The sequence below is a fragment of the Arachis hypogaea genome, chromosome 4 (assembly GCF_003086295.3).
Source record: "Arachis hypogaea cultivar Tifrunner chromosome 4, arahy.Tifrunner.gnm2.J5K5, whole genome shotgun sequence".
NCBI lineage: Eukaryota > Viridiplantae > Streptophyta > Magnoliopsida > Fabales > Fabaceae > Arachis > Arachis hypogaea.
Window position 1 is genome coordinate 61,135,177 of NC_092039.1, and position 25,851 is coordinate 61,161,027.

At 36.7% G+C, this 25,851-nt stretch overlaps 1 protein-coding gene across 4 annotated transcripts; it reads left to right on the forward strand.

Annotated features, from left to right (window-relative positions):
- Positions 1-3,340: 3,340 nt before the first annotated feature.
- Positions 3,341-13,724, forward strand: LOC112796780 (uncharacterized). Of its 4 annotated transcripts, XM_072234677.1 has the most exons (12): positions 3,341-3,706; positions 4,289-4,381; positions 4,473-4,552; positions 6,112-6,158; positions 6,971-7,072; positions 10,799-11,424; positions 11,559-11,797; positions 11,884-12,087; positions 12,176-12,268; positions 12,359-12,464; positions 12,581-12,982; positions 13,594-13,724. In XM_072234677.1, exons 5-8 carry the CDS (start codon positions 7,044-7,046, stop codon positions 11,956-11,958), a joined length of 969 nt encoding a protein of 322 aa, XP_072090778.1. In that variant the 5' UTR covers positions 3,341-3,706; positions 4,289-4,381; positions 4,473-4,552; positions 6,112-6,158; positions 6,971-7,043; the 3' UTR covers positions 11,959-12,087; positions 12,176-12,268; positions 12,359-12,464; positions 12,581-12,982; positions 13,594-13,724. The 4 variants fall into 4 exon arrangements, with proteins under 4 accessions (XP_072090778.1, XP_072090780.1, XP_072090779.1 ...); XM_072234679.1 differs by lacking the exon at positions 6,112-6,158; XM_072234678.1 differs by lacking the exon at positions 4,289-4,381.
- Positions 13,725-25,851: the final 12,127 nt, after the last annotated feature.

Genomic DNA, 25,851 nt, shown 5'->3' on the forward strand with positions numbered 1-25,851 from the left:
TCACCTTTTTGTTTTCCTTATTGTTCTTTCTTTCTTCCAAGGTTTGTTCTTTTCAAAGGGTTCATAAACAGCACAAAGTTCATACTATAGAGGACATTCTACCCTTTTATTTTAATTAGTTGAGCTCACTAAACAATCAAGCATTAACCACCATTTACTTTGTTCTATATCCTACCAACTTGGACAATCACTCTTCCTGGTTCTAAACATTTTCTTTTATTTAATTGAAAAGGAGACAAGTCATACATTCAAGCATAATTAAAGTGAAACACACACCTAGGTTAGCACATTTATGATGGAATTAAAGAAAATAGCCACAACAGAATTCAAAACAACTAAAAGCTAGGGGTACAATTGCAACTTCAATGAGCAGATTTCAACCATCAGCAATCAAGGAGCATTACAATCTCTTGGAGTTTTTCTTGTTTCTTTCTTATCATTATCACCTCCAGTCTTTGTATCCTTCTTTGTTTCCTTGGATGACGGTGCATGGTCCTTCCAAGATATTGATTGAATTCCTGCAAGGTTTAATGGAAGTTTCTTGTTCCCAAGCACTTGAAAAACTGTTAGCATGCATTTATGCTTGTGATCTTTTGGACCTACTTTGGTGTGGGAACACCAAACTTAGTTCTTTGTCTATTTCCCTATGCAGCAATTGGAATACATGTAGAGCTTCAAGTGCTTTTTATAAGAATAAAAGGAAACAATCACGACTAGAGATTCAACAATTGTAAGGTAGCTTCTTGATTGTTTGGAGCTAGTGATTAGTCGTGCTGAGGGTTGCAGTGTTTTCTTAATGAAATCTTTGGTGGAACACCAAACTTAGAATTACACATTTGCCTTTAAAGTGTTTTGGTGTGCAACACCAAACTTTGCTCCCTACAATACAGAGAGATCTGCCTTAATCTTTTATTGAAACAATTTAGAAGAAAAGAGAGTTACCTCTGGTTGGGTTGCCTCCCAGCAAGCGCTCTTTTAACGTCACTAGCTTGACGGTTACTCCATTAGTTGAGCTTGTACTTCATCTTGAGGCTTTCCCCCATATTTCCCAGGTAGTGTTTGAGCCTTTGTCCATTTATAGTGAAAGTTTCTAGTGACATTTCATCCATGATTTCTACATGTCCGTAAGGTGAGACCTTAGTGACAAGAAATGGTCCTGACCACCTTGACTTTAGCTTTCCAGGGATGAGCTTTAGTCTAGAGTTGTAAAGGAGCACTCTCTGTCCTTCTTCAAAGCTTCTTAGTGCCACGTTGAGATCATGTTTCTTCTTTGCCCTTTCCTTGTAAAGTTTAGCATTTTCATATGCTTGGGATTTGAATTCGTCCAACTCTTGCAGTTGTAAGATCCTCCTTTCACCAGCAGCATTACGATCAAAATTTAGTAACTTGAGAGCCCAAAAAGCTTTGTGCTCAAGCTCTAATGGTAAATGACAAGCCTTCCCCTACACCAATTGATATGGGGACATCCCAATTGGTGTTTTGAAGGTTGTCCTATATGCCCAAAGAGAATCGTCTAGCTTTTTTACCAGTCTTTTCTTGAAGCTTCCATAGTCTTTTCCAGAATTCTTTTTTGCCCCTGGTTGGATATCTCTGTTTGCCCACTTGTTTGGGGGTGGTAAGGTGTGGCCACCTTATGCTTTACTCCATATCTCAAGAGGAGATTCTCTAATGGTCTATTGCAAAAATGACTTCTTCCATCACTAATAAGTGCTCTGGAAACTCCAAATCTGCTAAAGACATTCTTTCTGAGGAAGTTCATGACCACTTTATTATTATTTGTTGGAGTTGCAATTGTTTCCAGCCATTTTGATACGTAGTCTACTGCCACCACGATATATTTATTTGAGTAAGAGGTTGGTAATGGTCCCATGAAATCAATCCCCATATATCAAATAATTCAAGTTCTATGATGTAATGTTATGGCATTTCATTTCTTTTGGGTAGATTTCCAACTCTTTGGCATTCATTACAGCTCCTTACTATCTCTTTTGCATCCTTGAAGATGGTGGGATACAAGAAACCACATTGCAACACTTTGGCTCCTATCCTTTCCCCTCCAAAATGTCCTCTATAACAAGAACCATGGCAATTCCATAAGACTTCCCGTCCTTCTTCCTCTGAGATGCATCTTCTAAGTATCCCATCTGCACATTTCTTGAAAAGGTATGGTTCATCCCAGATGAAATACTTAGCATCATTAACGAGCTTCCTCCTATGATGTTTGTTGAAGTCCAGAGGCACTTCCCTAGTGGGTTTAAAATTTGCAATATCTGCGAACCAAAGTGCCTTGTGAACCATCATTAGTTGTTCATCAGGAAAACTCTCATTTACACTTGGGCTTTGTGTGCCTTCTTCTTCACAAGAAATTCTTGAGAGATGATCTGCTACCTTATTCTCTACTCCTTTCTTATCTCTAATCTCAATATTGAACTCCTGTAACAACAAGATCCATCTTATCATTCTTGGTATTGATTTTTGCTTTGCGAATAAGTATTTAAGTGCTGTATGATCAGTAAAAACAATCACTTTAGAGCCAATGAGGTATGACCTAATTTTATCAAATGCAAATACTATTGCCTACAATTCCTACCACTACAACATTTTGGGTCTATGGCCACGGTTTTTTTGGTCACGGTAAAAGACCGTGACCAAAGACCCTCTATGGTCACGGTTTTTTACCGTGACCAAAAAAAAAGCTATGGTCACGGTTTTTACAGAAAGGGTGACCATACCTATGGTCACGGTTTTCTAAAAAAGGGTGGCCTAAAAGGGTCTATGGTCACGGTTTTGGGGGGTGACCTAAAGGGATCTATGGTCACGGTTTTTTACAGTGACCAAAAAGGGGTCTGTGGTCACGGTTTTCACAAAAAGGGTGACCATAGGGTACCTATGGTCATGGTTTTGTGGGGTGACCTAAAGTGGTCTATGGTCACGGTTTTGGGGGGTGGCCTAAAAGGGACTATGGTCACGGTTTTAGGGGTGTCCTAAAAGCGTCTATGGCCATGGTTTTTTACGGTGACCAAAAAGGGTCTATGGTCACGGTTTTTCAAAAAAGGGTGACCTAAAGGGGTCTATGGTCACGGTTTTTTACAGTGACAAAAAAGGGTCTATGGTCACGGTTTTTCGAAAGGGTGACCTCTATGGTCACAATTTTTGGAGGTGACCTCTATGGTCACAGTTATTAGGGGTGGACTAAGGTGGTCTATGGTCATGGTTGATTTTCTTAAATTTATTTTTTATTTTTTTAAGCTCCCTCTATAAACGCCGTCGTTTTCGCCCTCCCACCCCCAAATCCCAAAATTCCCCTCCCTCCCAACAAAATCCCCATTCCCTCCTAATTAGTAACTTAGAAAAAAAACCCTATCATCACTTCGTGACAGCCCCCCACCCTATTCTCACCATTTTCCAGCCCCCCAACCTTCACCGAGCTCGTGTCTGTCCCCAACTTCGAAGAGAGAGAGAGAAAGTGCACGAAGATGAGAGAGAGAGGGGTCAATAGCTGAGCTCGTGTCCATCACCGCCTCCAATGCCGTCACCGCTGCCGTTGAAGCTCTGCTGCGGCTGCTGCTGCCGTCTGAGCCGCTGCCAGGGGAAGCCACTACCGCCATTACCACGGGTGGAGTCCGCCATTGAGCTATGCCCCGTTCAGTTTCACCGCGAGCTTCCTGTCACAAGAGCAAGTATGATTCATAGCAAAATCCTCTAGGTAACATTCAATCTTCTACTTTAGGTTGAAGTATCTTCTAAGTAATGATTGGACAAAATAAAATAGGTTTTTATCTGAAAGGGAATGAAGTGTAAGTTTATAATTTAAAAGAAAAAAAAAAGAAGTAGTGTTTCCATTATTCTAATTTTGCAATATATTACAAGAACTTCTTAAGTAAAATTATATTGTTTTTCTTCTCTTTGGATTCAATCTGATTATCTGTAACACTCAACCTAAAATACAATACTTAGCATATGTAAGTAGGGATATACATGCTATAAACGGCTAAGGTTAATCAAAAAACAAAACTTAACTTCCCTTTCTATTCACTTCTTTCCCATCTTAATGTTCTTTTTTACTGTCTTCCCTTTTACTTTTGTTATCTTTACCTCTTACAAAACTCTGCCATGTCCCTTTTGCTCAAAGTTCCCTGTAATGTGTATTGCATTATATTCTGTTATACTTTACAGTTATGCCATGCCTACATCTTGAGATAGTATCAAATGTTACTTTACAAAATTTACAGAGAATTTTCACCTTTAAAGATTGCTTTGTTTTCTGATTTTTTCTTTCACTTTATAGCCAGGGATAACTTAATATTCTTGCAAAACTAGTTTGTAAAGTTCCCACACTATAGAAACAAAAGTTTGTTCATAGTAGGAGAAAGCTATGCTGGTAAATTTTCCACCAATTTGTTCTTTATGTAAATTGGTTCCTACATAATTGATTATATTTATATTAAAACATGTTTGCAATTTATCTTCAGGCCACTATGTTCCTCAACTTGCTGAGCTTATGCTAGAATTCAACAAAAAAGAGAAGTTGTTCAATTTAAAAGGCATTGCTGTGAGTTTCTAAAAGCACAAACTTCTAATTATTCTTCTTTCCTTTGATTCCAGCTTTTTCTGTTTAATTGTTTCCCCTTCTAATGTTCTTGTACCAAAAAACTTAATTTTAGTTAACTCAAAATTTGGTTTAAACTCCATGTTAGTGTTAGTTGATTAGGTTGCTGTTTAATTAGGTTAGCTTAGTTGAATTAGGTGGTTAGGTAGTCAATTGATTTCGTAGTGAATTTAGGTTTGAACTCTTTCTATCTAAAAGGTTTTTGGAGATTGATGGGTATATATAATGGAAAAAAGGGTAGCTGAAAGAAGCAGCAAAAAGCAATGAAATTAAAGAAAAGAAAGGTTTTTGGAGCTCAGGTTTCTATGGTTTGGTGTTAGGTGCAATTATGTGTGTTTCCTATACCCTCGGTGGAAGATATCATTAGGATATCTCTTTGTTTTTATTGTGAAATGGGCACAAAAATATGCAAACATCAAAATAAAAACTCATAACTTTATTATTATTATTATTATTATTATTATTATTATTATTATTATTATTATAATGAAATGGATTATTATTCTTTTTACTCTCTGTTACTGCTTAGTGCTTAATATGAAAACAACATAACATATGCAGTTTTTGCTTCCCTTTTGAATTTTTGACAAGGAAGGGTGTTTAAATATGATATATGTTAGATTGTGTTTGTTTGCTTGTTTGCTTTCTTGTTTGTTTGCCTTGGCTAGTGTTAAAGGAAAGGTTTTGCTTTGTTGCCTTTGATATATGACTACTTTATTTGACTAAGATTCTGGCTTCTCATTCTTCACATTTTGATTTCGTTCCCTTTTGGATTAAGTGCTGCCACTTCTTTTTTATCTTTATTTTATTTTTTCTAACTTGTTTCTCATCACTGCACAACCCTTTTTGGTTTTGTATTCTTAAAGAGAGAGAGCTAAAGAGTTGTACGTAGTACATTTTTGTTCTTTTGAAAAGATAGAAAGGGTTCTTTGTACTAAGAGAAAGAGAAAGAGAGTATTTTACACATTACAATGCAGATAGGGTAGTCAATTATAAATGTTTGTGAATTTTCATGGAAGAAAAGTAAGGGAACTAGTCTGTTATTTAAGCTATCAATGAAGAAAATTGAAGGGGATATCATTTATATGGCTTGTTATTTACACCCTTTTTTGTGTTTTCCCTGTGAGATAAAATACAAATACAGCATACTGGGAAAAAAAGAAAAAACAAAAAGGAGAAGCTTCATTACTATATAAATTAAAATAGCCTCATCATGATTTTCCAACTAAATTCACTTAAGAATATGAACTAATGACTGCAATAGGATCTTTGCATAGATGCCACCAATGTGCAGATAGAGAAACGCCACATGAATGCAAGTAATTTCACCGTGGTTTAGAATTCATTAATAGATTACTTTTTTAATTGTCTAAAAAAATCATACCATGCATGTCTTAATATTTTCTAGAAGGGTTTTGAATTCTTTCTTTCATGTACTTTTAAATTATAATACGTTTATCTGCCTACTTCTTGATGCTATTACGATGTAAACTTTCCCACAGGTTTAGCTCTGATCTAGAAACATCAATGGGACTAGTGCAGCATGAAGGTGGGCCATGTGGCATTTTAAAATGTTCTTGATATCTAGGTTTTAAGTTAGAAGCTGGAAGAAAGATTTACAAGCATGAGTATAGAGCAATTTACTTTAAGAATTGTACTGAGTGATGAAAATCTTTTGCTACATTCATTTTGTGGGCAAGGCATGCAGCTGTATGACTTTTTATTTTGTAGTTTAGCTTGTATCAATTAAATCAAAGTTGTCATTCATGGTCACTTTGCTGCAATCTACTTCGACTAAATAGTTCTTGAGCTACTAAAGTAGCTATTTTCCCATTCCTTCTTAAATGAAAGATGCTTGGAACTATAAGTTAAGGAGTAGTTATTTTTTCATGAATTCTTTGTGTTCCCTGTGTATATATTTTAGGTTTAAATAAATGGATTTAAATTATGCCCTGCTTTGCTTATTCTCGGTTTCTTGAGCTTTGACCCAATTCATCCAACCAATAAATTAATATCAGTTTTATTTTGCTTGGTCTGTGTGAGCATGTATTGAGATGTACTTCCTTCAATTATTTATTATTACTTCCCTTTGCAAATTTACATTTCCATTTGCTTATTTGGTAAATACATTAGAGGACTGATTTTTTGTAGTTTGTGTGTGTATTCCATGCTTTGTCTTTTCATTACCTGATCAGCGATCTGCTCATAGCATGTTCTTTCCAATCGGAAAAAAATAAAATTAAAAAATATAGTTTTTCTTTTTTCAAATAAAATTTAGAGGCAGGGAAGGGAGGTTTAATAACTTAATTCTTCATATAGATTTATCTTCTCCTGAATTTTTTTGTTTTGTTTTATATACAGGATATTGTTTTTGGACTGGTAAAGACAAAAAGAGTTGAGTAGTTGTTGTGGCACCAGTGTATAACAACTTCAAATGGCATCTCAAAATGAAGGAACTAAGCAGTAAGTTTATATCATACTTGATATATATTATAATTTGATCTTCTAGTTATTTAGGTAGTGTGTATATGGTAGCTAGATTGTCACTATAATTGACCTATTAGACCATGTTTAGTAAGTTTAGATATTTGCATTATTAGGTTTAATCATGTTTTGTCAAAAGATTGGATGGATTCACCAAGATTTGAGAACAAGTACATAGTTGGTGTAAATAGTTTTTTAGAGTTTGCCTTCGTAAAGGAAAAACCGGTTGGAAAAGAAATTCAATGTCCGTGTGCAAAGTGTGGAAACACTTATTGGCATGAACGAGATGCCGTATATGAGCATCTTATTTGCTATGGGTTTGTCGAAGGTTATAAACGATGGACAAATCATGGGGAATCAGTAATCCCAACAGTAGTAGATACTGACATGGATGATCGAGGCGGCCTTGATGATATGGACGGGTTGCTGCATGACGCATTCAAAAATATGGAAAATCTTGAGGAGGGGAACAATGGGTTGAATGAAGATGCGAAGAGATTTTATAAGCTAGTAGACGAAGCAGGTCTGGAATTATATCCGAATTGTACAACTAGATTTTCGAGATTATCGTTCATCATTCGTCTTTACCACTTGAAGTGTCTACATGGGTGGAGTAACACATCTTTTACCTCCCTCTTGGAGTTATTGATAGAAGCCATACCTGATTTGAAAATTCCCACTTCTTTTAATAAAGCTACGAATATGGTTAAAGAGTTGGGTCTTGACTATGAAAAGATTGATGCATGTCCTAATGACTGCATGATGTACTGGAATGAGTACATAAATGACTCAGTTTGCCGTATCTGTGGAGAGTCTCAATATAATCAGACTCCTACTATGGATGGCAATGAAGAGGACTTTGCGCTTCCGAATAAAGTTCATAAGGTTGCTGCGAAAACCTTAAGATACTTTCCTTTAATACCAAGGCTTAAAAAGATTTTTATGTGCCCAAACACAGCAGAGGCGTTGAGGTGGCATGATGAGCAGCATTTGAAAGACGGTTGCATAAGGCACTCTGCTGATGGCCAAGCATGGAAGAACTTAGACAGTCGGTATCCAAACTTTTCAAAAGAACTGCACAACTTGAGGCTTGGTTTGGCAAGTGACGGTTTTAATCCTTTTCAAACTATGAACGTGTCACAAAGCACATGGCCAGTTGTCTTAATGGTGTACAACTTTTCCCCTTGGATGTCCATGAAGTCAGAATATTGCATGCTCTCTTTAATCATACCTGGACCTTGTTCACCAGGAAATAATATTGATATTTTTTTGCAACCATTGATCGAAGAGCTGAAGGAGCTATGGGTGTCAGGGATAAATACATATGATTCTTTTAAGAATGAAACTTTTCAAATGCATGCTGCACTTCTTTGGACAATCAATGATTTTACAGCGTATGCGATGTTGTCCGGTTGGAGTACGAAAGGAAAGTTAGCTTGCCCTTGTTGTAACCATGATACTTCTTTTTGTTACTTGAAACATCACCAAAAGACAGTTTACATGGACCATAGGAGATTTTTGCCAGTTGATCATGCATGGAGGTCTAACAAGAGATCTTTTAATGGAAAAATAGAATTCAGGGGTCCACCACGAATGTTAACAGGTGAAGAGGTTCTAGATATGCTAAAGTTAGTAGATAATGCCTCTGGGAAGACGCAAAGCAAAAGTAAAGGCCAATGGAAAAAAAGATCAATTTTTTTTTGAGTTACCATGTTGGCAGCACTGTATGATCAGGCACAACCTTGATGTAATGCATATTAAAAAAAATATAGTTGACAGTATAATTGGTACCTTATTGGATATCCCTGGAAAAACAAAGGATCATGCAAAAGCTCGTTATGATCTTAAGGAGATGGGCATTCGAAAGAATCTTCACCCAATAAATACTAAGGATGGCAAAAGAACTAAACTTGCTAGAGCATGCTTCTCCATGACCAAAGGGGAGAGATCCATTTTTTGTGGTGTTTTGAAGAAAACAAAATTGCCTGATGGAAGTGCTTCAAACATTTCTCGTTGTGTACAACAGGAAGAGAGAAAGCTTTACGGTTACAAGACTCGTGATGCTCACTTCATGTTGCATTACTTGTTGCAGATACCAATCAAGAGCATTCTTCCAGATCATGTTGCTATTCCTCTAGTGCGCCTGTGTTCCTTTTTTCATCGGCTATGTCAAAAAGAAATCTCGTTAGAAGAGATTAATGGTTTGGAGTCGGAGATTGTAGAGACTTTGTGCCAGTTAGAGAGGATTTTTTCGCCGACCTTTTTTGATATAATGGTTCATTTGCCTATTCATTTAGCTAATGAACTAAGGTTAGGTGGTCCCGTCCAGTTTCGATGGATGTATCCAATTGAGAGATACATGTGCACACTAAAAGGGTATGTACGTAACAGAAGTCATCCAGAAGGATCAATTGCAGAGGGTTATTTGGCTGAAGAGTGTTTAACTTTTTGTTCAAGATATTTGCATGAGGGAGTGAAAACAAGATTCAACAGAGTATCTCGGAATAATGATGCAAGCACTTCAACCAAAGATCCTTATTCAAATTTGTTCACAAACAAGGGAAGTCCATTGGGTGGAAAAAAAGGGCAACTAATTATTTTGGACGAAAAGTCATTCCTTCAAGCTAATGCATATGTAGTGAATAATTGCGATAACGTGGAGCCTTACATGAGGTAAATTTGCACTTCTCATTAGTTCTATTCCTTAGACTAATCTTGGTAATATAACATAATAATATACACTCCTTGTAGAGAACATTGTGAGCAACAAAAGCAAGACAAGCGGAAGCGGAAGTGGAACATCATTAAAGATCAGAATGAAGACTTTATCGAGTGGTTTACGAGATGTGCCATGAAGGATGATGTTCCCGGTTGGATACGACAGCTGTCTAAGGGTCCAAATAAAGTTGTAAAATCATTTTATGCTTATGTTGTCAACGGGTACAGATTTCATACTAAGCGGCGAGAAATGATGCGAAAAACGCAAAATAGTGGTGTCACTGTGGTGGCTGAAACTACAAGCATTGCGAGTGTTAAGGACAAAAAACCAATCAAGGCCAATATAAGATATTATGATAGAATCATGGATATTATCGAGTTAGACTATTATAGCCAATTTAAAGTTGTGTTATTTAAGTGTGAGTGGTTTATGGCTAAGGAAGATAATTATGGTTTGACATACGTTCATTTCAACAAAAGATGTTACCAAGACAAACCATTTGTGTTGGCAATCCAAGCACACCAGTGCTTTTATGTGAAAGATTCATATATTCCTCAAAAGCATTATGTGATGAAAACGGTTCTCAGAGACTTGTTTAACATTGGTGTCCAATTACAGTTTGACCCTAACATAAGAGAGCCACATGAATCAGGGAATAGTCCGATACCCTTAAGTGATATTGGTGAGGTAGACTTGGTTAGACAGGGTATGCGACATACTATTGTTGATGTGACACCGAACAAGATCAAACCTAAAGACAAAGAAATAGTGTGTGATGATTTAGATAGTGATGCTGAATTTGAGGTAGTGCACAAATTGTCCGTGATGCTCTATTTTTTAACTTATTTTCTAGTGCATTATCATGTTTATTTTCTAATGCATTACCATGTTTGTTTACTTTATTTTCGAATGCGTTACAATGTTTCTTCTTTCTTTTAATTTTGGCAATGTTAGTATTGATGCTTTATTTGACTTTTTTTATACAGGATGAACAATGAAGGAAATTCCAAAAGAAAAAGATTAAAGACCCTATCACAAATAGAGTCACAAAGAAGTCCATTGAAGATGAGGAGTCCAGTAAAAAATTCAGGAAAAAATCAATTCACAAGTGCTTATTCCTTGCTAAAACAATTTCAAATAAAAAGGGAACATGTTTTAGCTGGATGTGGGGCTAATAGTAGTAAACATGAGACAAGGAAAAAAGGCAAGATGCTGGAAAAGGTGCTAAAAAGAGGTGACGATGAAGGTCAAAGCAAAATGGTAACCAAGAAGATAACAAACATCGGAGACGGTGAGGATCAAATCAAGATGAAAGCCATTGAACATGAGGATCAAGGTGGGAAGAAGCCGTCTAGGAAGAAGGTGCCAATGAAGAAATCAAAGGTGGGGGGTGATAAAGTCAAGAAGCCGACCAATAAGATGTCGATGAAGGAATCGAATGAACAAGATGCCAACGAAGAAGAATATAAGATTGAGTCTCTTATCCCTGCTATGACTTTAAACGAATTTTTTGAAAAATATGGGATATCATTAGATGAAACTGATGAAGAATATGAATATGATCATGATGAGCTCAATCCAACTGTTGGTGATAGTAGTGACAGTCAACTCGGTAATGCCTTTATCCTTTTCTTCAATAGCAAATAGTGAAATGCACCAACCTGACTATTGTATTTAATAGATTACTCTTTTATTCATTAGAATATTAATCTTGTTAACATTTTCTAGTAACGACATTGGAAATAGGTACCAAAAAGAAAAGAGTTCATGGTCCCACCCAACTCAAGCATATTCATGCTTTGGAGACACAAATACAGTTAACATGGTACAATGGCAAACCCATAGGCCCAACAAAGACACAGGTTCAATTGTTTAGTCGATTCTTGGGAACACTTGCAAGAAACTCTAATTTGGTCACATTGTTATATACTAATTGGCAAGCTGTGTCCATTGAGACTAAAACTTCAATGTTGGATTATGCAAAGGTGAGTCGATCATTCTCCTTTTTAAATTGTTTACAAATAGGCTTAGCATGTATGGTAAAATAACATTATTCGTTGTTTATTTGTAGTCTAAATATAACATTCCTAGTGATGCTGAGCCTTGGGTGATAGATACCATTGGAGAGGCATGGAAGCAATTTTAGAAACGCATAAAGAAATATCATTATACATTGTATAACTCATTTAGAGATATGATGAAAAATCGTCCAATGACTGTACCTGAACTGCATTTTCGAAAATTAGTTCAATTTTGGAGGCTTGATATCATCAAAGTAAGTGATTTTCACAACTCTCTTGGCTTTAATGATGGTATCATGTATTTAACTAACTCTATCTAATTTTATATTGCAACAAATGTAGGTTATTTCTGACAAAAATCGTGAAAATAGATCCAAGCAAAAATGGAATCATCGAATAGGTCCAGTTAGTTTTGAATTAGTACACGCTGAATTGGTATTTTTTTGAACTTTTTATTTTAAGTATTTTTTTTATCTTTCATGTTATGTGTGTTTGCTTAGTCACATGTTGGTGGTTTCTTTGTAGCGAGCAAAGAAGGAGGACAATGAATATCCATCACAATCTGAGATATTTGTTGTAACTCGTACGAGCAAAAAAATGAGAGACTGATTCAGGAACACAAGAGACAATTGTTAGTTTTCTGGTCTCTTAGAAAAGTACACAAAACAAGAAATGTGTTGGCTATTTTTATTTATTCTAAAGCTGTCGGGTGCATGCATTTAATTTGATCCTATTTGTGTGTAATAGGAACATCTTCAAAATTTGAAAGAAACAGGATACAATGATGATGAAGCAGTTCAAACAATTTTCGGAAAGGAGAGACATGGAAGAGTTCGTTTTTATGGTCGATCAGTCACAAAATCCTCTCTTAAAAAGGAGAAGGAAATCCGACAAATACAGCAACAACATAATGAAATGGTTTCAAATATGGAGAAAAATCAAAATAACTTAACTTCCAAGTTGGATGGTTTAACAAACTTGATTAAAACGTTGTTGCAACAAGTCAATCCTGGTATGAGTGCAGAACAAGTGCAAGTAATGATAGAAGCTGCCCAACAATCTCCGCCTGACGCGAGTAGTGCACCAAATGATGCACGGCGAAGCATTCCTCCTTCACTTGGATCGAACCATGTATCAAAGGATATGGAAGTAAGTACTGTTCAAAACTTCTAGTTAAATTAATAGTATGCTTTTGGTTGCTGTTTGATTAGGTTAGCTTAGTTGAATTAGGTGGTTAGGTAGCCAATTGATTTTGTAGTGGATTTAGGTTTGAACTCTGATGTTTATTCTATTTGAAATTGGTTTTCCTGTGCTCGTAATGACTTGCCATGTTCTAATTTAGCTTCCTGCTGCTGCTTCATTGATCTGCCCTGTGCTAAATTAGTTTGTTTGGTGCTGTTGATTAGGTTTAAACTGTTATTGATCTTATGTTGCTGTTTCATTGTTTTACTTTTGTGCTAAATTGGTTTATATGATGCTGCTGCATGGTATTATTGCTGCCTTATTCTTGTGTTGGCTGCTGCTGGAATGAACATATTCTGAATTATTTGTGTAGTAGTGATAACTTTGATGAATTTCTAAGTCTAAGCTATCACTACTGCTGCATTCTTGCAATAGCTGCTATTTGAAGTGAATGATGGTTGTGAATAATTCTTGATTGTTGCTGTGGATGAATGTTTCCCTTCTTTTGCTGCATATGTATTGCATCATCAAAAGCATTTTTGCAAGATATCTAACATGTTTATTTCTTTTACGTGCAGGAAGACATGATGTGATGAAGAAAATATGTTTCATACAAATATCACATGAGATGGGTCTTACCACCTTAGTTATGTAAATGTAATATTTTGATGTGTTATGTACTTTTTGAGGAATTACATGTAATTGGAAAAATTCAACTCTATTTTGATTTGTGTTGTTTAGACTAAAAATTAAACATATGTATCTTATAATGAAACTTTTATTATTTAGATTTCTTGAATTTCTTATTTTGAGATTTATTTTGTTATTATTATCATTTTGAGATATGTGATTATAATTTAAAAAAATTGAATCTTATAAACAACAACAGGCTAAAGTCACTGTTTTAAAAAACCATGACCATAGATAGGGCTATGGTCACGGTTTTAAGGAGGGTGACCATAGAGTCTATGGCCACGGTGAAAAACCGTGACCATAGATAGGGCTATGGTCACGGTTTTAAGGAGGGGTGACCATAGAGGCTTTGGCCACGGTGAAAAACTGGTGGACGAAATTGTGATACAAGAGTTTCAGGTACTGTTAGAGAAGCTTTTTCTTTCCACAACTCCGTTCAACTTAACCAGCAAGTGTACTGGGTCATCCAAGTAATACCTTACGTGAGTAAGGGTCGATCCCACAGAGATTGTTGGTATGAAAAAAGCTATGGTCACCTTGTAAATCTCAGTTAGGCAGATTAAATTGGTTTATGATGAGTTCGAAAATTAATAATAAAAAGAAAATAAAAAGGGATAGAAATACTTATGTAAAGCAATAGTGGGAATTTCAGATAAGTGTGTGAAGATGCTGTGCTCCTCTCGAATCTCTACTTTCTTATTACATTCATCCAATCCTTCTTACTCCTTTCCATGGCAAGCTGTATGTAGGGCATCACCGTTGTCAATGGCTACTGATGGTGTTTTTGCGGAAAACGAATTTTCCAACACACAAATCCAACCGGCAAGTGTACCGGGTCGCATCAAGTAATAATAACTCACAAGAGTGAGGTCGATCCCACAGGGATTGATGGATCAAGCAACTTTAGTGGGTGATTAGTTTAGTCAAGCTAATCAAATATTGAGTGAATTGTGTGAAATTGTAGCTAACAGAAAGTAAATGACAATGAATTTAAAGTTGCAGAATGTAAATTGGCAAGTAACTTAAATAGCAAGAAATGTAAATTGCAAGAATCTTAAATGACAAGAAATATAAATTGCATCAAATATAAAGGAGAGTGGGTGCTGGAATTTCAGAAATTAAACAAGAGAAAGTAAATTGCAACAAACAGAATAACTAAAGATGAATTGAATTGCAGTAGATCTTAAGCAAAAGAGTAAAATGCCTTGAAGAATAAAAACAGAAAAGCAATGCTTAATTTGCAGCAATTTAAAAGTGATTGAAGATCTCAGGAGTGGAGGAGACTAGAAAACAAGTCTAGATCTCAAGTCCTTCCTTGATCCAACAAGAGAGAAGTTGCAGAAAGGTAAAAGAACAGATTGCAGAAGAAGAAGATTTAAAACAGCAAATGAAAATTGAGTTATGCAGTAAGAGAACAAGATGAATCTCAAATCAGGAATGAAACAGAATTCCTTCCTTCCCAATCCAAAATTCCAAAACAGCAATCAAAACTAAGAGAGAAAGCTCTCAAATCCTAATACTCCCTAGTGTGCTAGCCTCCTCCTCCAAGCTCTAATTGATGCCTTTATATAGGCTTTACAAAATAAAAAATGAAAATAAAATGAAATTGAAATTAAAAACAAATTCAAAAAATGAAATTCCTAATCTAGCTTCTCTGTGTGCCTTTGAGTCATGTTGAGTGGGCTTTTTCTTGCTTTGGATTTGAGGGAGAACGGGTCTTGGATGGCCTTGATTCAATTTGGTGAGGAATTGAATTTATATGAAATTGAATTTTTGGCCCATGATTATTTGCTCCCAGGAGGCTGCCCTGCCCTTGTGGAGGGCAGGGCAGAAAATGTTCGTGCGCCCTTGGTGCGTGCTGGTTGGTGAGAGTTGGTGCTGCAGGATGCTGCCCTGCCCTCGCGGAGGGCAGGGCAGAAAATTCTGGTGCGCCAGTTTGGTGCCTGTGTGTGCTGCTGGTGCTGCCGAGCCTTCCCTTGGTACGCCAGAATGGTGCGCTGGCTGTGCACCACAAAATGCTGCCCTGCCCTCGTGGAGGGCAGGGCAGTGTTTCCAAAAGTGAAGTTCCAAGTTCTAAACTTGGTGGATGCACACGCTACTTCTTTTCCTTGGTTTTCTTGGCACCAAAGTAAGGCCTAGTTTCTTGCTTCCTCATGGCCCTTAAAGATGTCTTTCGTTCCTGCCTGAATTTACGCAAAATATGGATTGCTATATATCGTTGGAAAGCTCTGAATGTCAGCTTTCTAACGCAACTGGAAGCACATCAATCGGACGTCTGTAGCTCAAGTTATAGCCCTTTGAAGGAGGCATGGTCATGCTGTGAGCGCCCAGATTTTACCTTAGCGAAATTCTTGCTTCCAACCTCACTTTGCATCACGATTCTGCCCTGCCCTTGACAAGAGCAGGGCAGTGTGTGCTGTTTGCTTATTCACCTTTGATTTGGTCATGGGCCACGCTTTTAAAAGCGTGGCCTAAGGCTCCAAAGTGTGCTCCAACTTCAAAGTGTGTCCCAAAGCTCCTTTTTTCTCCTTTTTTGTGCTTCTTTGCTTCTTTTTCTTCTTATTTCCAACAAGATTTATAAAATTAAAAGATCAAGAAAATATATCCTTTAAGTACAAAAGCATTCAATATTTAAGCACAAATCATCAATTTCTTGTATGAAAAAGCATAGAAAATAGGTATATGATGACATGTCATCACAACACCAAACTTAAACCTTGCTTGTCCCCAAGCAAGAAAAGAATCATGCAATAGAAATTGACAATCCAAGGTAAGAAGAGTAGCAAGTTAATGTTCATGGCAAGCTAGTTTTCTATGCATGCTACAATTACAAAAGAGATGTAAATGATTGATGCTTCTATCTAGCTTATTTTATGAAATCTTTTTCTTATAATTCTTCCTTGAAACAAGCTTCTGATTTTTTTTTAGCTTCTCCTTTTGGGTGCTTTGCCCCATGAGTAAATAACAAAGCTACGACTTCTAAATGCTTTGTTTTCAAGTATTACCACTTGATACATAAGCACCACAAGCATTTGAATTAGAGGACTTCATTAAGCTCATTTTTTTCTTTTCTTTGACTCTCTAATCATTGATGCTCAGAACCTTGAGCTTTGAGGGAGTGCTTTTGCACTTGAGCCTAGCCTTGACTTCTAAGTGTTTTGTTTTCAAGCATTTGGCTTGATACATAAACACCACAAGCACTTAGCAAATAAATTGCCATTGGTACTCAGAGCCTTCAGCTTTCTCATTCCTTCCCTTTTTCTTTTCATGCTTTAATTATATTTGCTTCTTCGAGGTTTTCATGATTTCAAAAGATTTCACAAAATGTACTAGATGAAACTTCAATTAAATAAAATCCAATGCAATTGAGCAACAATTAATCATACTAGCTATCCAATAATTGTATGCACATGCTAAATTCTTCTTTAATTCCTTGTTTGTTTATGATCATGATGCTTTATTGCTTTTGAATTCACAAAGCTCAAGTTGGTAGTTATAATGCCACAGCAACATATTATAAATCAAAATTCAAGCTATGCTTATTCATACACACATGTAAACAGAAAAGATGAAGACAATCATGCAATTTAAAGTGCTGGAAACAAAGGAGAGGAAAAGGAACTTTACAACCTTGTAGCTCATCTTCATTATTGTTGTCCTTTTTCTCCAATTCTTCCCTTTCCCTTGCCAACTTAGAGTGCTTGCTCATCCTCAAGCAACAATTAGAACAATGGCTATGGGGCTAAGATGGATCATGAATGTCTTACACAATGAAATGTTAGTAGCACATGTGTTTTAAGCAAGCAAAATGAAAGATAACAATCAAGGCACAAGAGACAAAGACATTTTGATTGCAAACATAAGAGGGTGTGCATGATACATTGCATAAAAAATAAGTGGCACACCAAACATAGTGTGACACTTTCACTTGAAATTAATGCAAGTATCTAGTAAGCATTGGAATAAAATTTTGTTGCATAGCAACACCAAACTTAGAATGCAATCATATGTCAATTTTATTTAAAACAAAACTAAATGAAACTGTTGTATGTTAAAGACAATCACCAAGCCAATAATCTGTCATGAATAAAGCTCTCTTGGTAATGTATTAACAAACACAGTAAATAAGCAAACTAAAATGAAAGCATTAAAAACAAAGAATTAACTAAAGTAAACAGAATAACAAAATATCAAACCAAAAGAAAATTAACACTACAAAGACATTATAGTTATGCAGACAAGTGGTGTTGCTTGAATGAATTGCATAGAAAATAAGTGGCACACCAAACTTAAAATCTTGGTGTGTCACTTTCATTTTTGATTTGATGCAATCATCCAAAAAGATTGAAAATAATTTGTTGCAAGGCAACACCAAACTTAGAATGTAACCATATGCCAATTTATTGAATTTAAACAAAGCATAGAAAGAAATGTACCTACAGTTGGGTTACCTCCCAACAAGTGCTCTTTTAGTGTCATTAGCTTGACATGTTGCTCTTCACTTTCTTCCTCTTCTTCCAGTTTGTTAAGAGGAATGACCTCAAAGGGGGAGAAGATTCAGCTACTGTCCCTTGCCTTGGCCTTTCCTCAGCAAGCTTCCTTTTGCAAATGGCTTGATTGATCTTGCTTGCTGGATTAGGGACAGAATTGGTGCTCTTGTTAGTTGCCTTCACTTCTTTGAATTCAAGACTTGGTTGCTGTGTGATTATTGGAGTTTTGTATTCATCCAGGGCTTTTTGCATTGGTGGTTCCATGAGCTTTTCTTCTCTGTACTTTTCTGCTTCACTTGAGTGTAAATTTTTTGGAATGACTTCCTCACTTTCTTGCTCCTCCACTCCTTTCTTTGCACCCAACATTTGACTTAATAGTTCTTTTATGGAGGAGGTTTGTTGATCTTCCCAAGCTTTCTTCATCTCCTCTTCATATTTTTCGATCAGTGTTGAGCATCTTTGGTCCAGGGGAGTTTGAGGAGGTTGTGAGTGTTCAGGTTCTCTTGTCATCTCAAGTGCAGTTTCAGGTTCAAATATTTCCACCACCTCTTTTTTCATTGAAATTTTACTTGACACAGAGGCTTCCTCATCTTGTCCTTCCTCTTTCCTTGTTGCACTCACCACTTGAGCTAACATTATTTCCATGTTTTTGAATGAATTTTCTTGCTCGTTCTATGATATCTGTGCCTCCTTCTCATATTTTTCAAACATGGTCTCAAGCTTTGAGAGGCTTTGGTTCATGGAAGTTTGTGTGGGTGGTGAGTTTTGAAAGAGGCTTTCTGTTGAAGCATGGTCAAGTGATGATATCTTTGGATGAATATCATATGGAGCATTAGAATTCCCTTCCCAGCCACCATTAGAGTCATGACTTGCATTATTTTGTGGTGGAAGGAAATATCCCATATGGTTCTCTTGCTCATCTTGTGTCTGTGAAGCAAATCTCCGTGGATTGGAGTGCTTAGAATTTGTATTTTCTTGGTGATATTCCCAAACACCATTAGAGATCGGTGATGGTGGGTGATATCCCATAAAATTTTGTTTGACCATAAGATGAGTTGAACTCCATTTGTATTTTTTAAACATCAATGAAATTTGAAATTCATGTCAAAGAGAAAGAATTTCTTAGTGAGGCAATAACTCAAACACCTTGCTATCAATTTAAAACAAAGAACAAAAACAAAAAAATGCTTGATCTAGACTTCTCACCCACTTAATCATTGTTGATCTAATCAATCCCCGGCAACGGCGCCAAAAACTTGATGGTGTTTTTGCGGAAAACGAATTTTCCAACACACAAATCCAACCGGCAAGTGTACCGGGTCGCATCAAGTAATAATAACTCACAAGAGTGAGGTCGATCCCACAGGGATTGATGGATCAAGCAACTTTAGTGGGTGATTAGTTTAGTCAAGCTAATCAAATATTGAGTGAATTGTGTGAAATTGTAGCTAACAGAAAGTAAATGACAATGAATTTAAAGTTGCAGAATGTAAATTGGCAAGTAACTTAAATAGCAAGAAATGTAAATTGCAAGAATCTTAAATGACAAGAAATATAAATTGCATCAAATATAAAGGAAAGTGGGTGCTGGAATTTCAGAAATTAAACAAGAGAAAGTAAATTGCAACAAACAGAATAACTAAAGATGAATTGAATTGCAGTAGATCTTAAGCAAAAGAGTAAAATGCCTTGAAGAATAAAAACAGAAAAGCAATGCTTAATTTGCAGCAATTTAAAAGTGATTGAAGATCTCAGGAGTGGAGGAGACTAGAAAACAAGTCTAGATCTCAAGTCCTTCCTTGATCCAACAAGAGAGAAGTTGCAGAAAGGTAAAAGAACAGATTGCAGAAGAAGAAGATTTAAAACAGCAAATGAAAATTGAGTTATGCAGTAAGAGAACAAGATGAATCTCAAATCAGGAATGAAACAGAATTCCTTCCTTCCCAATCCAAAATTCCAAAACAGTAATCAAAACTAAGAGAGAAAGCTCTCAAATCCTAATACTCCCTAGTGTGCTAGCCTCCTCCTCCGAGCTCTAATTGATGCCTTTATATAGGCTTTACAAAATAAAAAATAAAAATAAAATGAAATTGAAATTAAAAACAAATTCAAAAAATGAAATTCCTAATCTAGCTTCTCTGTGTGCCTTTGAGTCATGTTGAGTGGGCTTTTTCTTGCTTTGGATTTGAGGGAGAATGGGTCTTGGATGGCCTTGATTCAATTTGGTGAGGAATTGAATTTATATGAAATTGAATTTTTGGCCCATGATTATTTGCTCCCAGGAGGCTGCCCTGCCCTTGTGGAGGGCAGGGCAGAAAATGTTCGTGCGCCCTTGGTGCGTGCTGGTTGGTGAGAGTTGGTGCTGCAGGATGCTGCCCTGCCCTCGCGGAGTGCAGGGCAGAAAATTCTGGTGCGCCAGTTTGGTGCCTGTGCGTGCTGCTGGTGCTGCCGAGCCTTCCCTTGGTGCGCCAGAATGGTGCGCTGGCTGTGCACCACAAAATGCTACCCTGCCCTCGTGGAGGGCAGGACAGTGTTTCCAAAAGTGAAGTTCCAAGTTCGAAACTTGGTGGATGCACACGCTACTTCTTTTCCTTGGTTTTCTTGGCACCAAAGTAAGGCCTAGTTTCTTGCTTCCTCATGGCCCTTAAAGATGCCTTTTGTTCCTGCCTGAATTGTACGCAAAATATGAATTGCTATATATCGTTGGAAAGCTCTGAATGTCAGCTTTCCAACGCAACTAGAAGCACATCAATCGGACGTCTGTAGCTCAAGTTATAGCCCTTTGAAGGAGGCATGGTCATGCTGTGAGCGCCCAGATTTTACCTTAGCGAAATTCTTGCTTCCAACCTCACTTTGCATCACGATTCTGCCCTGCCCTTGGCAAGAGCAGGGCAGTGTGTGCTGTTTGCTTATTCACCTTTGATTTGGTCATGGGCCACGCTTTTAAAAGCGTGGCCTAAGGCTCCAAAGTGTGCTCCAACTTCAAAGTGTGTCCCAAAGCTCCTTTTTTCTCCTTTTTTGTGCTTCTTTGCTTCTTTTTCTTCTTATTTCCTACAAGATTTATAAAATTAAAAGATCAAGAAAATATATCCTTTAAGTACAAAAGCATTCAATATTTAAGCACAAATCATCAATTTCTTGTATGAAAAAGCATAGAAAATAGGTATATGATGACATGTCATCACAACACCAAACTTAAACCTTGCTTGTCCCCAAGCAAGAAAAGAATCATGCAATAGAAATTGACAATCCAAGGTAAGAAGAGTAGCAAGTTAATGTTCATGGCAAGCTAGTTTTCTATGCATGCTACAATTACAAAAGAGATGTAAATGATTGATGCTTCTATCTAGCTTATTTTATGAAATATTTTTCTTATAATTCTTCCTTGAAACAAGCTTCTGATTTTTTTTTTAGCTTCTCCTTTTGGGTGCTTTGCCCCATGAGTAATTAACAAAGCTACGACTTCTAAATGCTTTGTTTTCAAGTATTACCACTTGATACATAAGCACCACAAGCATTTGAATTAGAGGACTTCATTAAGCTCATTTTTTTTCTTTTCTTTGACTCTCTAATCATTGATGCTCAGAACCTTGAGCTTTGAGGGAGTGCTTTTGCACTTGAGCCTAGCCTTGACTTCTAAGTGTTTTGTTTTCAAGCATTTGGCTTGATACATAAACACCACAAGCACTTAGCAAATAAATTGCCATTGGTACTCAGAGCCTTCAGCTTTCTCATTCCTTCCCTTTTTCTTTTCATGCTTTAATTATATTTGCTTCTTCAAGGTTTTCATGATTTCAAAAGATTTCACAAAATGTACTAGATGAAACTTCAATTAAATAAAATCCAATGCAATTGAGCAACAATTAATCATACTAGCTATCCAATAATTGTATGCACATGCTAAATTCTTCTTTAATTCCTTGTTTGTTTATGATCATGATGCTTTATTGCTTTTGAATTCACAAAGCTCAAGTTGGTAGTTATAATGCCACAGCAACATATTATAAATCAAAATTCAAGCTATGCTTATTCATACACACATGTAAACAGAAAAGATGAAGACAATCATGCAATTTAAAGTGCTGGAAACAAAGGAGAGGAAAAGGAACTTTACAACCTTGTAGTTCATCTTCATTATTGTTGTCCTTTTTCTCCAATTCTTCCCTTTCCCTTGCCAACTTAAAGTGCTTGCTCATCCTCAAGCAACAATTAGAATAATGGCTATGGGGCTAAGATGGATCATGAATGTCTTACACAATGAAATGTTAGTAGCACATGTGTTTTAAGCAAGCAAAATGAAAGATAACAATCAAGGCACAAGAGACAAAGACATTTTGATTGCAAACATAAGAGGGTGTGCATGATACATTGCATAAAAAATAAGTGGCACACCAAACTTAGTGTGACACTTTCACTTGAAATTAATGCAAGTATCTAGTAAGCATTGGAATAAAATTTTGTTGCATAGCAACACCAAACTTAGAATGCAATCATATGTCAATTTTATTTAAAACAAAACTAAATGAAACTGTTGTATGTTAAAGACAATCACCAAGCCAATAATCTGTCATGAATAAAGCTCTCTTGGTAATGTATTAACAAACACAGTAAATAAGCAAACTAAAATAAAAGCATTAAAAACAAAGAATTATCTAAAGTAAACAGAATAACAAAATATCAAACCAAAAAAAAATTAACACTGCAAAGACATTATAGTTATGCAGACAAGTGGTGTTGCTTGAATGAATTGCATAGAAAATAAGTGGCACACCAAACTTAAAATCTTGGTGTGTCACTTTCATTTTTGATTTGATGCAATCATCCAAAAAGATTGAAAATAACTTGTTGCAAGGCAACACCAAACTTAGAATGTAACCATATGCCAATTTATTGAATTTAAACAAAGCATAGAAAGAAATGTACCTACAGTTGGGTTACCTCCCAACAAGTGCTCTTTTAGTGTCATTAGCTTGACATGTTGCTCTTCACTTTCTTCCTCTTCTTCCAGTTTGTTAAGAGGAATGACCTCAAAGGGGGAGAAGATTCAGCTACTGTCCCTTGCCTTGGCCTTTCCTCAGCAAGCTTCCTTTTGCAAATGGCTTGATTGATCTTGCTTGCTGGATTAGGGACAGAATTGGTGCTCTTGTTAGTTGCCTTCACTTCTTTGAATTCAAGACTTGGTTGCTGTGTGATTATTGGAGTTTTGTATTCATCCAGGGCTTTTTGCATTGGTGGTTCCATGAGCTTTTCTTCTCTGTACTTTTCTGCTTCACTTGAGTGTAAATTTTTTGGAATGACTTCCTCACTTTCTTGCTCCTCCACTCCTTTCTTTGCACCCAACATTTGACTTAATAGTTCTTTTATGGAGGAGGTTTGTTGATCTTCCCAAGCTTTCTTCATCTCCTCTTCATATTTTTCGATCAGTGTTGAGCATCTTTGGTCCAGGGGAGTTTGAGGAGGTTGTGAGTGTTCAGGTTCTCTTGTCATCTCAAGTGCAGTTTCAGGTTCAAATATTTCCACCACCTCTTTTTTCATTGAAATTTTACTTGACACAGAGGCTTCCTCATCTTGTCCTTCCTCTTTCCTTGTTGCACTCACCACTTGAGCTAACATTATTTCCATGTTTTTGAATGAATTTTCTTGCTCGTTCCATGATATCTGTGCCTCCCTCTCATATTTTTCAAACATGGTCTCAAGCTTTGAGAGGCTTTGGTTCATGGAAGTTTGTGTGGGTGGTGAGTTTTGAAAGAGGCTTTCTATTGAAGCATGGTCAAGTGATGATATCTTTGGATGAATATCATATGGAGCATTAGAATTCCCTTCCCTGCCACCATTAGAATCATGACTTGCATCATTTTGTGGTGGAAGGAAATATCCCATATGGTTCTCTTGCTCATCTTGTGTCTGTGAAGCAAATCTCCATGGATTGGAGTGCTTTGAATTTGTATTTTCTTGGTGATATTTCCAAACACCATTAGAGATCGGTGATGGTGGGTGATATCCCATAAAATTTTGTTTGACCATAAGATGAGTTGAACTCCATTTGTATTTTGTAAACATCAATGAAATTTGAAATTCATGTCACAGAGAAAGAATTTCTTAGTGAGGCAATAACTCAAACACCTTGCTATCAATTTAAAACAGAGAACAAAAACAAAAAATCCTTGATCTAGACTTCTCACCCACTTAATCATTGTTGATCTAATCAATCCCCGGCAACGGCGCCAAAAACTTGATGGTGTTTTTGCGGAAAACGAATTTTCCAACACACAAATCCAACCGGCAAGTGTACCGGGTCGCATCAAGTAATAATAACTCACAAGAGTGAGGTCGATCCCACAGGGATTGATGGATCAATCAACTTTAGTGGGTGATTAGTTTAGTCAAGCTAATCAAATATTGAGTGAATTGTGTGAAATTGTAGCTAACAGAAAGTAAATGACAATGAATTTAAAGTTGCAGAATGTAAATTGGCAAGTAACTTAAATAGCAAGAAATGTAAATTGCAAGAATCTTAAATGACAAGAAATATAAATTGCATCAAATATAAAGGAGAGTGGGTGCTGGAATTTCAGAAATTAAATAAGAGAAAGTAAATTGCAACAAACAGAATAACTAAAGATGAATTGAATTGCAGTAGATCTTAAGCAAAAGAGTAAAATGCCTTGAGGAATAAAAATAGAAAAGCAATGCTTAATTTGCAGCAATTTAAAAGTGATTGAAGATCTCAGGAGTGGAGGAGACTAGAAAACAAGTCTAGATCTCAAGTCCTTCCTTGATCCAACAAGAGAGAAGTTGCAGAAAGGTAAAAGAACAGATTGCAGAAGAAGAAGATTTAAAACAGCAAATGAAAATTGAGTTATGCAGTAAGAGAACAAGATGAATCTCAAATTAGAAATGAAACAGAATTCCTTCCTTCCCAATCCAAAATTCCAAAACAGCAATCAAAACTAAGAGAGAAAGCTCTCAAATCCTAATACTCCCTAGTGTGCTAGTCTCCTCCTCCGAGCTCTAATTGATGCCTTTATATAGGCTTTACAAAATAAAAAATGAAAATAAAATGAAATTGAAATTAAAAACAAATTCAAAAAATGAAATTCCTAATCTAGCTTCTCTGTGTGCCTTTGAGTCATGTTGAGTGGGCTTTTTCTTGCTTTGGATTTGAGGGAGAATGGGTCTTGGATGGCCTTGATTCAATTTGGTGAGGAATTGAATTTATATGAAATTGAATTTTTGGCCCATGATTATTTGCTCCCAGGAGGCTGCCCTGCCCTTGTGGAGGGCAGGGCAGAAAATGTTCGTGCGCCCTTGGTGCGTGCTCGTTGGTGAGAGTTGGTGCTGCAGGATGCTGCCATGCCCTCTCGGAGGGCAGGGCAGAAAATTCTAGTGCGCCAGTTTGGTGCCTGTGCGTGCTGCTGGTGCTGCCGAGCCTTCCCTTGGTGCGCCAGAATGGTGCGCTGGCTGTGCACCACAAAATGCTGCCCTGCCCTCGTGGAGGGCAGGGCAGTGTTTCCAAAAGTGAAGTTCCAAGTTCGAAACTTGGTGGATGCACACGCTACTTCTTTTCCTTGGTTTTCTTGGCACCAAAGTAAGGCCTAGTTTCTTGCTTCCTCATGGACCTTAAAGATGCCTTTCTTTCCTGCCTGAATTGTA

Excerpts from the sequence above, each read along its gene's own strand:
- LOC112796780 (XM_072234677.1), top strand. The coding sequence starts at position 7,044 with ATGGCATCTCAAAATGAAGGAACTAAGCA. Across the intron at positions 11,425-11,558 it reads TAGTAGTGACAGTCAACTCG|GTACCAAAAAGAAAAGAGTT; the intron begins GTAATGCCTTTA and ends CATTGGAAATAG. Across the intron at positions 11,798-11,883 it reads CAATGTTGGATTATGCAAAG|TCTAAATATAACATTCCTAG; the intron begins GTGAGTCGATCA and ends GTTTATTTGTAG.